This window comes from Carassius carassius, chromosome 26, assembly GCF_963082965.1.
Source record: "Carassius carassius chromosome 26, fCarCar2.1, whole genome shotgun sequence".
Lineage (NCBI taxonomy): Eukaryota > Metazoa > Chordata > Actinopteri > Cypriniformes > Cyprinidae > Carassius > Carassius carassius.
In genome coordinates this window covers 16,200,842-16,218,461 of record NC_081780.1, presented here as the reverse complement: position 1 = coordinate 16,218,461, position 17,620 = coordinate 16,200,842, and the positions used below count along the sequence as shown (strand labels likewise).

Here is a 17,620-nt window from a genome sequence, read left to right as displayed (position 1 = left end):
CATCCTTGCGCTGGTGTGCATGCCGGCATTTTGTGCCATTCCTCATTTCTTTATGTCCTTTTCTTCTTTTTATTTAGGCTGAATAGATGCAGACAGAGGAAGAGAGGAAGGAATAGATTTAAAAAAGGATGTTTTACGTACTTTATCTAGATTAGACGTGTAGGGCTATGAATTGTAGCTGATGTCTCGGGTCAGTGTCTCTTATTGTGGTGGAGGAGACGAGGAAAAAGCCCCATTTTTGGTTTTCTGTCTACGTCTGTCTCTCACACATCTCCGTAGCTTGAAAAGGAGCCTGAGAGGTGTGTGTGAATGTGTGTAAATATCGTCGCTAACAAGATTACAGGCCGCGAGTGAGTGGATGAATGGAAAAGGAACATTTTGCACGTTTTAAGAAGCTGTGTTTAAGAATAACACTCTCACACCCACACAAACCCAGCGCTTTCCAGAAACCAGGATTCTGCTTTCTTGTGGGTTTGTTAAACAGACCTCTTTGCTTGTTATTTAGCATGATTGGTCGGGGTGGTTATAACGGTTATTAGATGCTTTTAGCCAATCATTGTGAGCTAAAGTAGTGGAGTGTGGCTTTTCGAGTGGTTTATGGGGATGACGTAGACGCTAACAACTCTGCAACAGCAAATGTTGTTTAACTGCTAGAAGTGCTAGTCTATTTAGCTTTCTTTTACACATTCCTGATTTTGTTGTCCATAAGAAATTATTATGTATTACATTTATCATCGTTGGGCAAGTTTTTGATTAAATCCGAGAGCTTTCTGATTCTGCATAGACAGCAATAAAACTGACACGTTCAAGGCCCAGAAAGGTAGTGAGGACATCATTAAAATAGTTCATGTGACAGTGGAGGCTCTAGACAAATTTTACTAGGGGGGCCAAGGAGGGGCTAGTGTTTAACCAGAGGGGCACATTAAAAATGGCAACATATTTTATTTAAATGTAATGCAAATAAATACAAAAAGTAATTCTTGAAAAAATCTACACAGTAATTTTACACAATCTAAACATGTTAATAAAAAAATTACTATAAGTACTCTTATAAAATTCAATCAGGCAATCATACATTTCACAATTTAATATTTATATATGAATGTCAAGAATTCAGAAGTGTATATATTTATAATGCTTACACTACACTACACAGAAATAATATACAATTAAATTATGCTTATTTCAAATGTATTGTGCAGGCTAAATATGTAATAAGCTTTTAATAATCTTTCAGTGCGCAAAACCATGATAATATGAAACGCTTCAAAACTGAGCTCACAAAGTGATTTGAAAAGTTTACGGCTTTTAAAACATGTGTGTGATCTAACAGGCACAAGCGAGTCTTTTAAAAACAGCAACAAACATAAAAAATACAAATACACAAAATAAAGTCATTTTATGCAAATCCACAGCCACAATCCACCTTTTTATCTACAGATCAAGCATTATAATGTGAGTATATAATATTGGAGAGAGTTTTACCATGCATCCTGCTGTAAATGGACGAGGTGCGCGCTATTTGAATACTGAATGGAGAATGATTGACAGCCGCAGAGGAGGGAAAACAAGGTTTCCGTAAACTTTAATTTAATGACTTTGAGAAAATACAATCAGACCCAAGTCACCCAAACTGATGTGAAAAAAACGGGAGGCGCCGGAAAGCGCGATGTTCGCATCCCTGAATATGATTAAGTTCCTAAAGAGCTCGTAAAATCATATTACTTTTTTTTTACAGAGGCACGGGCCTCCCTAGACCTCCGTGTAGAACCGCCACTGTCATGTGATATCAGTGGTTCAACTGTAATTTTACGAAGCTATGAGAATACTTTTTGTGCACGAAGGATACAAAATAATGTTATTCAACAATTTCTTCTCCTCTGTCTCCGTGTCATGCCCATTCAAAATACTACCACGATCATCCATATGCATTCTTCTGATTCCACATGGACTATTTTAATGATGTCTTTACCTTTCTGGGCATTAAACATTTCAGTTGTGCTGCTATCTATGCAGGTTCAGAAAGCTCTTGGATTTCATTGAAAATATCTTAATTTGCATCCTGAATATGAACAAAGGTCCTATTGGGTTGGAACGACATGAGGGTGAATAATTAATGACATAATTTTTATTTTTGGGTGAATTATCTCTTTAATGCATCCATACTCTTCATTTCAAAAGAACTGAACCGTTCTCAAACATAGTGGCCTACTTTGGATAGGTTAGATATAGTGATTAATAGTGATTGATTGTTTTTTCTTGTATTATTGTTGTTGTATTTCTTAAATTTTTATGTTATTGTTTTTGCTTTTCTGACCCTGCTACAGTAATATACAGTATGTATATATATATATATATATATATATATATATATATATATATATATATATATATATATATATATATATATATATATTTATATTTATATATATATATATTTATATTTATATATATATATATATATATATATATATATATATATATATATATTGAAAACATCTGACCTAATGATATTGAGCAAGAGATACAAAGGAAATTCAAACTTTATGTATGCAGTTTTATTTTATTTAACTCACTTTTAAACACATGCACAAAATGTACTATAAAATTCACCATGTTTTTCTTTAATACAAACATTGCAAGTTGTTTTACATTCGTTAATCTGAATTAACATAGTTTCTGTATGGTAAATATCTGCAGTTAAAGCCCAGACAAAGTGGTAGGCCTAAAACAGGATGTGGTGATATGTCAAACAGGAAGGAAGCCTTGTAGATACAATAATGTCACGTGGAATGGCTGTCTGTCTTCTCATTTGACTCACAGACCTAAACGTTCCCCATCTTTTTCTCGTCATAACGGTTTATGACAAAACAACATTGCCATTTCAAGATGCCGTTTTAGATGAAAATGTTCCAAGAAACCTGTTTTGCCATGAACTGTTCTTGACCATTGGTATAGTTTGCAACAAAATATTTCAAGCTGTACCAAGCTGTGTTATAAAATACTAAATTAACTATTATTCAATAATTGTTTGTTAGTTGAACAATTTACTTATTATTCAATAAGACAGTATCAAGGACATTATAAATTATTCAGATTTTCTGATTGTTACAGAAAACATTTATTTTGACTAAGCATTAAAAAATTTTTAGAGGGGGATTTAGTTCACATTTAAAAGCGTCTACATCTGGTATGTAGCCTAATAAATAATACAAATGAATGTCACTGATAGCACGTGTTCATCATTTGCATTTACATCTGCAGGGCATATTTTTTTAGAGTGTTTATCTGAAATACATCTATTGGACGTTTCCTATCAGATGTCAAATAGACGTATATTAGATGTCTTTAAGATGTTTAGGATTTAGAATGTATGTAAACCTGACATCTGAAAGACGTCTGACAGACATTTGTACTCAGCAGATGCTTTGCAGATTAATTGCAGACAAAATATAAAAAGAAAACAAGTTTTTGTTTACATAATATGTCTGTATACTATGTATATTTATTTTGTATATATAAATACAAACACATGCATGTGTATATTTTAAGAAAAACATGTTGTTTATATATTAAATATATTTATATATATATAATATAAAATATAAGAATATAAATGTATATGACATGTAAATATTTTCAAAAATAGATATAGTGTGTGTATTTATATATACATAATAAATATACACAGTGCACAAACATAATTTATGCAACTAAAAACTCTTATTTTGGATTAATTGTTTGACAGCACCAGTAAGGAGTAATTTGGTCACTTTGTTATTATGACTTTTAGCATTATTGTAATCATCATTAAATAATTAATTGTATATAGCTTTTGTATCCCGCATATTAGATGTCTTACTGTCATATCGTGTTGTTAGAATACAATTACATTTAATCTGAGTGGCATCTTAAATTAAACAAATCTAAACATTATATTTATTCTTACACATACAGTGAACAATGGGTAGTGGGTGGACTAATGGTTCTGCAAAGTGTGCAAAAACATCCTTGACCTTAGTCATAACACTAGCTCTAACCTCCTTTTATTAGTTCTGAAGATCAGCACAGTATGTACTTACTAAGTACAATGTAAGTAAGTCTAATATGAAGCATGACCGCGTAAAGCGTTATTGGTAGGCCTATACTTACCTATTTTAACTGTGAAATTCAGACTTTAAAGTGGAGAACAGTATGTCGTTTTCACAGAGTTATAGAGGCCCGCCTCTATAAAAAAAATAAAAAATCTCTTTTAAAAATTCACAAGGATCATAAAAGCGCCAGGTAGGCTATTCATTCTGCAGTGTCTACGGAAACGGTTGCATTCGTTGAGTCGGATATTACGCAGAAGAGGTTCGTATAGAGAGAGAGAGGGAGAGCTGGAGTGATTGTGAGGGGCGGAGGAAAGAGAGCCTGTTCTCAGCGCTTATCACACTCAGAGCAGTGCAGAGAGACAGTCGGAGTAACAGCGCTCACTCACTCACTCAATCAGCCGCGTTCTGTCCGAGCAAAGCCCGAGCCGCCCGAGCCTCAAGCATGGTCTCTATAATCTCAGACCTGGACCCTCTCAAGAGCTGGAACGTGTTAAGGTAAGACCTGAGCCGAACATGTGTCTCCATCTCGCCCGCGCTGAGGCACGCTCTTCCCTCCGCTCTTCTCCAACATGAATGTTGTGAGAATCGCGTACGACTGCGTGTGCAATTTCAGCTCGAAAAAAAGTGTGTGTGGGACTTTTTTTTTGTTTTTTCTTGAGTCCGCACATATACTGTCATGTGTCTGACGCATGGAGTGTCTTATTAACCCCTTGAGCGACCAAACCCTCCCCCGAACGCACCGGGATTGAGGAGTCTTACCGGACCGGGCGCGTCTCAACTCATGTGATGCGGGATGATGGTGCTGATGCTGAGAAGACGCGGTGCGCTCCGCTGCGAGATTTATATAGAATAGGCTACTTCATTTATCCACTTTGTCAATCGACTTGAGATTTTGGGCTGTTTCGTTTTCCCTTTTTGTCTCTTTTTAAACACCCCTTAGGATCTTGAAATGGCACATGGTGTTGCGCATATCCGTCTATTGCGCAAGCAAATGTGCGGCTTTGAAGTTTCCTTCATCGTTTTACCTTAGTTTAAACACTGTTGGATATTTATCAAGTGCGTGTCAAAACTGAGCTACCACAGCTCACCCTAACCCTATAACCATTATCTTTAGAGATTTCTAGTTATTTTGAAACATCACAACTGCTTTTAAAAGTGCCTAAAATGTTAAAAACGCAGCTCGCCATCGGGGTTGAGACAGCCATTGTGTTAACTCAGTTTTTTTTTTGAGGAAGTATAGAAGGGCAACTGAAACCACAGAAAGCATGTCATGATGTCAAATCGTTCCGCATTAGTTTTCGGAAAGCATTATGACCCTAAAATAAGGTTTATGTTCTATTTATATTAGCTTTTGCAAAAGTTATTTAGTATTTTTCTGATAATCTGCACAATAACATAAATAAATACATACATATTTTAGTTAGTTGTTGAATGTTGAGCTCCATCTCAGATGTTTTGGATACATAAATAAGAGGTTCAGTCAGAATTACTAATAGCACTTTAAAAGCGTTCATGAGCATGTTTAGAATGAGGGTATGAAGCGAACTATAAATACTCTGGATCTTCATATATAGTTCAGGATTCTGGGTTGTTGTAAATTGGGGCGCCGCTGTATTCCACACTGAATTATGAAATAGATCAAGGGTATAAAGATGACACGCTGTGCTCTCTCAGAAGAAGTGTTATTTTTGGTCAGTTTTTTTTTCCGATAAGCAGGTCAGCTCAGATTGCACCAAAATGCATATACGCATCCTCAAACGTGTGCATGCGAAAACGCAAATTCTGTGGATATTTTTAAATGTGCGAATCCGATATTGACACATACTAGAACAAACACACATGTACAGTCCTGTTTTAATAGCCTTAGGTGACAGACTACTGCTGCATTTAAGTAGACATTTCCCGATCGATGTAGCACTATTAGTCGGTATGTTCCTTTTCCTTCTCTCTGACTGACACTCACAATCACAGTTCCACCCCAGAGCCATCCGGGGCATAATCTTCTGTTCAGAGCGGGAGAAATGGGGCTGATGGGGGATGTGTGATGGATCACTATTTGTCTTTTTCTTCTTTATTAGTGTGGAGGCTCTGTATTAGCCAGAGGAGCAGCTGCCGGACTGCCTTAATAAAGACCAGCTTAAGTTTTCTTGTCTTTCTGTTGCATCTCGGTTGCACTTTATTTTACAGTACGTATACTAACATGTACTTATAGTGTACTTAAAGTGTATTTATCTAAGAAAGTTCTGGTAATACAAGGTAACTACATGGGGTAGGGTTAGGTTTAGGGGTAGGTTCAGGGTTAGTACCTAGTTATTACATAGTTATTGTAATTACTATAATAAGTACATTGTATGTACATGAGGAACAGGACTGTAAAATAAAGTGCTACCTGCATCTCTTTACGTTTCTCTCTTACTTATGTGGCTGTAGGGTACTCAGTGACATTCTTTACAGCCTAGTGAAGCCACCAGACAACCCAGAAAACTGTTGTCTAATGAGCACTGTGTGTGTGTGTGTGTGTTTGTGTTACATCCGATCAACTTTATCATTATCTCTCCTTTAGTTCAAACCCCTTTCTTCTGTCATCCTTTATTTGAGTAAAATCTGGGAAAACAGACTGAGAAAGCAGATAAAATAAATCCAGAAGTAACTTGGCTATCTATTAAGTAGATTTTTCTGGGCGCAACTTTGACATGCTGCGCAAACAAAAACTCCAGCGTCTGCGTTTTCCTCAAGTTTCTACCGGATCGACGCCTCTGAACACCTCGCCGTCAGCTCGCAACAGTTTCTGCCTTGTTTAAATACATCATCTTGGATTGCATCTGAATATGACGCATCGTAGTGATGTCACATTTTTCTTATGATCCATGCAGTGGAAATTTCCGACGTGCTTCATTTCTTTTTAGGGCTCAGCTCTCTGCGGGATCACTCTGTCATGATCCCACTTTTCCTTCAGAAGGGCTCGATGCATTTGTAACACGGATGTGGTTTGAATGACAGACTTGGAGATTGATTTCAGCTGCTTTTGCATTCAATGCATTTTTGAAATTCATTTATGTAATTTGCAACATGTAAATGTCATGCTAGGATAATAGTATCTATCTATCTATCTATCTATGCTATTCTCTACTTCACTTTATGTTCATCTCTGCCTCTTATGTTCTTTACATTTTTTCTAACTTTTGCGCAAATGTTTTGCGCGAAAACGAAGCCAAGAAATGCAACTCCGTTCTGTCACTGCAAACAACAAGAACAAAAATACCATGGAACTCATGTCCGCCCACACAGACACACACACACACAATGAGTCATAAGCACATGCATAATGTTCTAACACACACATACAGGCACACAACAGCCTCTCTGTCACGCTGACACACACACACTGCGTTCTGCGCGCTTCGGAAGGCAGGTTTGAGTCGGTAATGAGAGGCAGCATGCTTATTAATACCACTTGATTACATTGAAAATTACTTTAAATAACAATGACAAGTTGTTGCCTTTATTGAATTAGCAGAGAGGCAGGAGGGGGAGATGATTTGATTAGAGGCATATTTAAACACGAGACTTGGTGTTCTTGTGCCTGATGGCAGGTAAACTTGGTTTCTCATTGTCTTTTTACATCTTTCTTTCTTTCCCTCATTTTAGCAGAGTGAGAAATCAACTTGTTTTTAGGCCAGAGAGAGAGAAAGAGCAGCGCTAGTAGAGAGGCAATGGAGTGGCAAGCATCCGTCTTTAGCAGTGGGTGACCTCTGACCTTTGCAGTGTTGGTTTTAATGAACGCTGTTAGCGGCAACGGCTCTGAGTGTGTGTTTAAGCCTCTGCCCAGGACGCATCCGTAATTATCTGGCTGAGTGGATTTTGTGTGCGCGTGTGTGTGGGTGGGCGGTTCATGCCGTTAGCCTGTCCCCTATCCCCGGCATTAGCGGCTGGCTGCAAACAGTGGCGCACAGATGGGCGACGCAGATGAACGGCATTCCATGCTGATCTCTGCACCTGTACCAGCCTCAGACGCACACAGCAGCGCACATCACTCCTACCCAACAGGTCTGGGCACTGCGCTGCAACAAAAAGGATAAGACCTTTACGTATCTAGAATAACTAACCTCCGTTATGTGTGTCTAGAGATAGATAGATAGAGAGAGAGAGAGAGATAGAGAGAGAGACAGAGACAGACAGACAGACAGACAGTCAGAGATAGATAGATAGATAGATAGATAGATAGATAGATAGATAGACAGACAGACAGACAGACAGACAGACAGACAGACAGACAGACAGACAGACAGATGATAGATAGATAGATAGATAGATAGATAGATAGATAGATAGATAGATAGATAGATAGATAGGTAGACAGACAGACAGACAGACAGACAGACAGACAGACAGACAGACAGACAGACAGATAGGGATGGATGGATGGATGGATGGATGGATGGATAGATAGTTCTTGTGAGTGTATATTTGTTTACTGGTTAAGTTGTGTACTCAGGTCTTGTGAAAGCTCGAGGTAATGAGGAAGAGGTGGAGGAAGCGATGTGGCAGTGCAGGCTGGAGGTGAAGACCACATTTGATGAGTGTGTGTGCTGGATCCAGTGTTCCGTATTATTGGCTCTAGTCAGTGCGGCGATGCACTGCCCTCCGCCGTCTAGTCAGTGTACCCATTATACTGTCTGTGTATGTGCATCTGTGTGTGTGACCAATATTGTTCCACAGGCTGACATTTTCAGAGCCTGCATGAGCTACCCAGATGGGTCTGCACCCCTTGAAGTTCAACCCCCCACCCCTCACACACACTCTCTACCTAGAGAACGTTATTACAATTATCAGCTCACCCATCACAATTACAGCTGAAGGAGAGAGAGAGACAGGGAAATGAATGCAGGCAGAACAATAGATGCTCGAAAGAATGAGACTGTGAGAGATAAAAGTGTAAAGAAGATGGATGGGGACAGAGAAATTGTACTACTTTTTTTATATAGATCCTCTGTTGTACTACTTTTTTTTATATAAATCCTCTGTTGTACCCTCTTTGCCCCAAATAACAGTCTCCTTGAAACTCATCATCATCATACATTTCCTGTAAAAAGAAAAATCTCTTAAATATCTTAATAGTTTCTTACAGACAGCAATGTGTTTCACTGAAAAGCAAATTGAAACTCACTATTAACTAACTAATAACAACGACTTTTGCCTCAATAAAATCATAATTACTGCTTATTAATAGTTAATGAGGTAGTTAGGTTTAGGTACTGGGTAGGATTAGGGATGTAGAATAATTGTTATGCTGAATATGTGCTTTATAAGTACTAATAAACAGACTATATGTAAGTAATATGCACGCTAATAAACAACTAGTTAATAGTGAGAATTGGTCCATATACTAAAATGTTACCAAATGACAGAATAGAAAAAAAAAAAGAGGACTCAACGTGAACTCAATTTTTATTTTATTTTTCATCAAGGTCCTAAAAAGATCTAAGCTAGGATTTCCACTTTAATTTAATATCTTGATACTTTTTTCTACGTCTTTTTTATGATAAGAAACTTTTCTGAAAAAAAAAACATATGAAATCTTTTTACATCTTCATCTTCTAACCAATAAAAGAGCAAACTTGCAGACATAGAATTTATTGGTGTGTCTTAATATGGCACTTTTGTATTTCTTGCTATTCTGAATTTTGTGTGTGTGTGTGTTTTTGCGAGACAAAGTAACAGATTTCTCCCCATTTGGCTGGTTGAGGAAATTGGGAAATGGTCACAGGATTTTAATGAGAATCTGAACGTGTGTGTGTGAGCAGTGCATTGTTTAAGCTGTAGGAGAGTGCAGGGCTCAGGACAGAGACTCTTTTCAGGCCGCACTGAATGTCCGTGATTAAAACTGGACTGAACGTCTGACTGTCTGAGAGAGAGACAGAGCCTATTGTCAACTCTCTCTCTCTCTCTCTCTCCATCTCTCTCATTCTGTGTATGTAGGCAGTTTTCTATGATAAGTTTGAAATCCAGAGAGGCATATCAGTGCTGGTTTCCTCCTACGCTAGCTCTGAGAGAGGAGAATGTACTTCAGCTATGTTTGAGGAGAGCACTTCAGGAACCATTCATAGAGCTTTCTCTCTCTCTCACACACACACACACACACACACAGAGAGAGAGGCATACACACATTTCTACCCATGTAGTTAGTACACGGATGTTTCACTTTGCTGTCAAATGTAGCACTGTCTCTCTTCTCACACTCAAACATACACGCACATGCATCAACATACCACAGACTTCAATATATACTAAAACCCAACTGCTGAACCAATTTAGTTCAATCTGTTTTATTTTATTTATGAATGAGGACATCCATAGGGGGATTTTATCAGATTTGGGGTAAAAGTTAAGCTATTTTAAGTATATTGTTTAAAACGAGAGTTTTGATGCTGGCTAAATGCTAAATGCTAAAAGTCTAAATACCATTCATATGGCACACATTTTGAATCCTGCATTGACCTTAACACTAAATTTGATTCAGAAAATGTTAATTTCAAATTTTATAAAACAATCCAGTCAGATTATGATCATATTACCTACTGTAAGTATGGCTACATAAACCCACAGACACTCTTTGCTATGCTAATCACAAGTTGGAGGGAAACTTTTAGTTTTAGCTTAGCATGTAGCCTCTGGGAACTTTGAATATTACATTATAAGTACGCTGGGGAAAATATATTTTGACACTTCTGGCTGCGTATGAACACACCATGCTGTTTATGTGCGAGTGTGTGTTGCTTTATAAAATTCCCGGTTAACAGTAGAGCAGGATTATTGTTGAACTGCCTGGATTCTGTAGCCTCATGCATATTTACAGAGAAACACTCATGTTCACTGCACTCCTTTATTGAAAAAAGTGAAGTGTCTTTCCAGATGCTTTGCTTTGGGAGAGAGAGATGGGACATACACACAAGACGGAAACAATCTCTCTTTTTGGCCACACGCTGATATCATTTGTTATGATTTTACAGGAGAGTTTTAAAAGGTTGGTGGGATTACGCACATTTGTGGGAAGACGATGACCCCTATTTTACTATGACACACAGAAGTCGACATATTCAAAACAAATAAATGAGGTAAATGAGATTGAAATTAATAGACAGGACAAATATAGTAAATAGTTTTTTTTTACTGTTTTCTTTACAGAACACTGTAGTACTGGACACACATTTATACTTATGCTTAATGTGTTTTTTTCTGTGAAACAACAATAAGGTTTCATGTCTCAAATCTTTTAAGACCTCATTTCAGAAGTTGATGTGCTGCCATTTAAACACCGATATTGCTTTGAGTTCACATTTTACCGCAAGTGTTTTGTTCGTCTTCAGACTGACACCCTGATAGCTGAGCTAAGCTAAACATGCTAGCATCTAGTCTTTTTTTCCTCTCTTGTCTCTTTTTCTTCCCTTTTATCCTTTGTTGTTCTGCCTCGCTGGCTGTCTGTAAACTCCTCTATTCCTTAACCCCAGCAGAGAACACACTTTGTGTGTGTGTGTGTGTGAGTAGGTACAATGTTACATTAGCTAGCGCTCACACAGGAAGTTCTTGACTCCAGCTGTGTTGTGTGTGTGCTTAATCTTAATTGTAGCTGTCTGTCTGTACTGTGTCTTATGTTTCACTCCACTGCTGAGAGAAAAACGGCCTTATGCTTGTTAAAGGGATCACACACACACATACACACTGTCCCCTGGCATGGCCCAGTAACTTACAGTCCGTCAAGATTAAAATCCAGCATGTGGTCCCGTGCAAGAGGCCAGTTATGTGTCTGTGTGTATTTCTAGGTAAAGTTGTTTTACTAATGTAAGGGTGGATTATGGTTGTAATGATCATGACATTTTGGCTGTTGAATGATCGCAATACAAATAATTGTAATTAGGCTAATTTGTTTGTTTTGTTCATAGAAATTCACTGACATACCTGAAAAGTAATTTAATCATATTGAACCTGAACTCATACAATAAATGAGTTAAAAAAATGTTATTGCTGTATTATTATGTTTGAGTTTTAAAATATAATTTAATTGTCTAATTATACACACATGGTCCTATAGAAACGTTTATACATGCATTATTAAAAATGCATATTTTTGGTATATTTGTTTGCACTAAAATCCCTTTATTTAGGAGGCAATATGTGGTTGCGGTTATCCCAAATAAGCGTGATCTGGTGATTATGCAACAAGACTAGAGTAGATTGAGTGTGATCAGTAATGGAACTATTTTTACTTGTCTTTCTGGTTAAAACTGAGACTTCAGTGAAAGTCGGAAGTGTGTGTGTGTGTGTGTGAGTGAGTGAGAAGGCAACTGTGTTTTGGCAGCTGTGCTAAGCTTAGGTTGTATGACGGTTAAGTGGAGTCTTAGGTCTGATTAAAGTCAGGCGACTGAACTCAGGCCATGTGTGTGTGTTTGTGGTGGCATACACTTAAACTTTCCTTTTTTTCAGTTTCCACAGGAAGACAAGTATGTCTGTTTCCTGTCTTCTCTAAGCACTAATGAGCACGCTGCGTGCACACGCTCACACACACGCGCAGCTGGAATCTAGGCAACACCCTGCCATATTTTTACTCTTTAATTTCTGCTTCTCCGGTCTTCTGTGTTTTTCTCTCTTTGATATAATCCGTGTGTGTGTTTCCGTGGTTACGCTGGCTTAATGTCGTACTGATGTGACTGTATCAGCTACGCATGGCCAACCTCATCAACAAACTTTAGCAAAATATGTTTCTCTTCTTCCTGTCTTCGCCCCACTCTTTCCGCCTTTAATCTGTTCCCCCATAATTCTGCAGCAGCCTGGGGAGCTCTCGTTGTCTTCATCCCCAGGGGCCATCATCATCATCATTAGCATCAGCATCATCATAATAATTGTTATTGCTAAGAACTTGTAATGATTGAAACACATTTGTATGTGTGAGAGATACCCATGTGTAAAATGGCTTAGGTAGTAGCCTCAAATAGCATGTCCAAGGACCATTCGCTAGCTGTCTGATGCATATAACACACAAAAATATCAAGCTTCAGTTTGATTAGTTGATTTTAACCAAATTCCTGTGAGTGAGTGTCAGGGTGGGTGGAATAGTAGGACAAATTCCTTGAGTAGAACTGGTTGCCGAAATTAAAAGCGTTATTCATTTTTATTTTTTTAAGGAAATATCCATTAGCACAGCTGTTTTTCTATTTCTCCTACTGTATTCTAACAAATATCACACATTTAAGATTGTTCTGCCCCTTTCATGTAAAACAGTGCTGTTAGTTGCTTTACGGGACATATTTGTACTCAAAATGGAGATAATTCAACAAATGCAGGGCTCTAGAGAGAATTATCTTCGACTCAAAACACCTCAAAACAATATTTTTGAGATACCAGAAAAAAAAAATTCCAGAGTTTTTCTTAACTCTGGCCTTCGAGGTTAGCTCGAATCCTGACAAACTGACCAAACTGAATTTTCCACTAATATTGAATATATCCTTATATAGTGAACTGTTTAAAGGGACAGTTATTTGTAGTGGAGTCTAAAACTACAGTGAACATTATCGAGTGGACACATTCAGTCCCAAGAGTGTACAACCGAAGTAGCTTCAACTCTGCTCCTGGATATACCCATATTGCTGAACATTTATTTCCAACCTGCTTTAAAAAAAATAAAAAACTGAAAAAAAAAAACTTTGATTAGCTGGTTCAAGAGTGTTTGATTAAAGTTATAGGTAAACTCTGCAGATTTCCAGGACCAAGGTTCAAGACCTCTGTGCAAGAGAATACCCATGCACTGTTAGGATTGTGCCAAATGAATTCCAGAAGATGTCTGCAGTCTAATAAATGAGGGTATGGGGTGATTTCAGACACAGCCCCTGTGATTACCTTGTTGTTTTTGAGAAGGTTTGGAGACTCTAAACTCTGCAGGGCAGTGAATCTTGAGGGCCAGAGTTGAGAAACCATGAACTAATCAAAGAAAAATATGGAAAATTCCAACAAAAACAACAGAAGACTGGCAGATGCAACAAAAAATTGATGAATTAGGTGGTCTGAAGATATTCTAATGTGTTCAACTTGAGTATGAAAGAGTTTAAAGACGACAACTCTGTACTGAGTGCTGCAGGTAAAGTAAAACATCAGTCAAGCATGTCAAACGTGTCCCTACAAGTTTATGGTCAGTGAAGTACACTCAGAAAGACATTACAGCAAGTGGATTAACAAATCATTCCCCAGGCTTAAGTGGTCCTTCTAGTCCAGAATGAGCAGCAATGTGGACCAGAATCTATACCGATAGTAAAAATCCTGGCTCTGCAAGACTCCATAGGTGGAAACAGGTCTGTTTACCTTGTCATTTTCAATTTTCACCAGTCAATTGTTTATACCTTTCTACCACCACTAGCAAACTATCAAAAACCCTCCGCAGCATATGCACAAGCCTTTGCCAACATTCTGCCAGCAGTCTTGCCAAAACTCAGATAACACCACTGATTCAGTCTTCTCCACGGTTGCCAACGGTTCCATCTCTGTGCTTCCAAGAGCTGGTTAAGTGTGAACACATCTGCGTTCACACACCCTTGTACCCCCATCACTGCACAGTTATGCACAGCAAGTGCCCTTCTTTTCTGTTAATGCCTTCCCAGACATCCCCATAAAAATTACGAGCAGAAACACATTACTGGCAGCGCGCCCCATGTCTGCGTTTATTAGCCTATCAGGCTGGGTTTATATCTGATCATGCCTAATGTTCTAATGAGATCTCTTTATAGCCAATCAGAAGCACATCTCTTATGTGGCAATGGCCTGATCAAATTTATGGTCAATAACCAGCCTTTTAACGATGATGAGATGTGGAGTGAGGGAGAAAACGGATTTATTCGTTCACTATTTGCTTTCAGATATGGGGACATCAGTGTGTGTAGCGGCTAGGTGCTCGGTCGGATGGTTTCCGGCCCTCTCCGAGGGCTACGCACTGACCTGCGTGCCCAGAGCGAAGCCTCTTATCTGAGTCAGAGAGAGTGAGATGGCCTCAGGAGGCTGGACATTACCAGGCCTTCTCGGATCCTAATTATGGGGGGAAGGTGTGGAATGAAAGTGGAAAGCCACAGAGGCACCGAACCAGACCCCTTGAGTCCCATTACAATTACTGCTACGAGGCACACACACACACACACACACAACAACAACAACAACAAGCATACACAACCCTTTCGCCCTGACATGCTCATGCACACATCAAATCACAGCGCGTTTCTACACTCTCATTCTCTCTTGTAATTGCAATAGCGTTGACGCCCGCTCCCCCGTGGCCTAAGCGGTGCACTTCCATCTTTTCTGATAGTCAACGATTCACACACCTTCTCTTTTTCACATGCAAGTTTGAGAAGACTGAATTTGTCCAGTGTGCTTTGCCACACACACATAATCTCTTGTGTTCCGGAAGGGGGTTCAGTAAGAGGGAAAACAGATGGAGAACTAACCTTGGATGACATCATAGCATTTGCCAAGCAACATGTCCAAACCTGCATAGCCACAATGACCTACACACACAGAGACATACGCGTACATTTAAAGACCAGGTGACAATTTTTTCAGGTGACATTAATGCTCATAATGACCTGATCTCCAGCATGACACGCTGACCTAAAGAAAAGATGTGTGAGAATGAAAGAATGAAAGGAGTGGATAAACAGAAAGATAGATGCTCTTTGATAAAGGTTTGTGTAATCACTATCATGCATGTACTGTGTTGTGTTACTTTCAGGGACAAGAACTCAAGGGCTCTACAGTTTGTGTGTGCGTTTTATGGCCATGAAAATCCATTTCTGTTTACAACATCAGTCGCATACTCAACACACACTCAACAACAATGTATGTATGTGTCTGCACATGGACAATTTTACATAGGAATTCTATCAGAACAAAGGTAACCCATATTTTCCCATTAGAATGGGAAATTGGGGTGGGGCATATTAATGGGTTCCTTTTGTAATGGCAAATTGCATTTATTTCATATACACATTTCAAAGTTTGTATTATTAATCAAAGCAATGAAGACACATTAAAAGTGAATAAATACCAGCCAATTCTTTCTCAGACAATTAATGCTAGGGGAAAAAATGTAAATAGCTACAAGCATAAGCATAACTAGAGGTGTTTGCCAGTATATAACCAAAGAAGTAGTGCTGTACTAACTACATTTTCCAGGTGCATGGCAGCTCCACTATCTTTAGTAACTTAGGTTATACTTTTTTCACAATGGTAATTTGAATTTTCTTCAGATTATGAGTAGCTTGCAGTTTGTGATGCTACAGTTTCAAAGTAGCTTCCCCAACACTTCCAAAAACACTCTGTGAATTGCAACTTGTTTTTGCCAGTCAAAGACAGGTGGTATTTATACTTTAGGGAAATGGTATGTTAACATTCTGGAGAGCATTTTTTATTAGACAAAAGTACACAGCAAAAGATGAGTCATCAGTATTTTGATCATAATAAAACTTCATTTTTAGATTTATACTAATATATTAGCCTCAAAGGTAACAGACTAGACACAAAGCCACACAAATCTTGATTTTATAGGGTCTTTAAAGACGGTTTGGACATGAATAGTTGAGATGTTAAGATTTCAGCTTATAAACAACTGGATTTCCCACACACCCCAGCAGAGCACTGTATAAGATTCCTTTATCCCTTTGCATCCAAAAGTGTGTGTAAGAATGTGCATCCTCATATGTGCATGCGTGTATGTCCGCTAAGCCTCAGGGTGCTGGCACACTGTTCTCTTAGCTGACACACTCCTTTCATCTCTCTATTTGAAAGAAGACAGAGAGGGCAAGCATCCGTGTGGCGCTTAGGATGTGTATGTGTGTTCGCAATTTCAGTACATTCTCATGTTAGGCCCAAAGCACCCTCATTAATTCCTTTGATGCCATCTGATTGGCCGGGCATTACTAAGTCGCATTAAGAAATGTATTTCCTCGCTTTTACTTAATGATGCTTTTCCAGCCACTGCAATTAAACAGGGCTGTGTGTGTGTCTTTATATATCGGTTCATGTGGGCCTGTTTGTGTGTTTAGGTGCTCTTAAGTGCAACGGAAAACTAGTTAGACTACAAAGTGTCTAACCGTCGACAGAAAATTGCCCTCTGATAAGTGCGGACCCTTTTAATAGGTCTGAAACTAATGGAATATGTTTCTGCAACATTGGCGGAATATTTTCGGCATGATAAACTCATTTGCCAGTTTTGCCGTAAGGCATTTAGTTATTTGATGGACATTTAATGATATGGTTCGATTTAATTTCACTCTTTATCTCTGTATTTACTCCACAAATACCCAAATGAAAGCGGTGCCCCCAATTTTATGATATAAGTTGGTTGAAAATGGAAAATTAATGTCAGCTATGGACAAGGACATTTTATTTCCACACTAGTGTGTTTTTCAACTCTAAACTCATGGCAATTCGTACATATTTTACTCATAAAATTTTATTATTTGTGAAAAATCGTAAGTATTTTATGAGCT

At 38.3% G+C, this 17,620-nt stretch overlaps 1 protein-coding gene across 1 annotated transcript in view; it reads left to right on the top strand.

Moving 5' to 3' along the window:
- The first annotated feature begins 4,337 nt into the window (after nt 1-4,337).
- LOC132105894 (CUGBP Elav-like family member 2) overlaps nt 4,338-17,620 on the top strand; it is a 141,637-nt gene continuing 128,354 nt past the window's right edge. Inside the window, exon 1 of the mRNA XM_059511388.1 lies at nt 4,338-4,589. Coding sequence (XP_059367371.1) covers nt 4,537-4,589 — 53 coding nt within the window. The 5' untranslated portion in view covers nt 4,338-4,536. The remainder of the gene's footprint in view (nt 4,590-17,620) is intronic.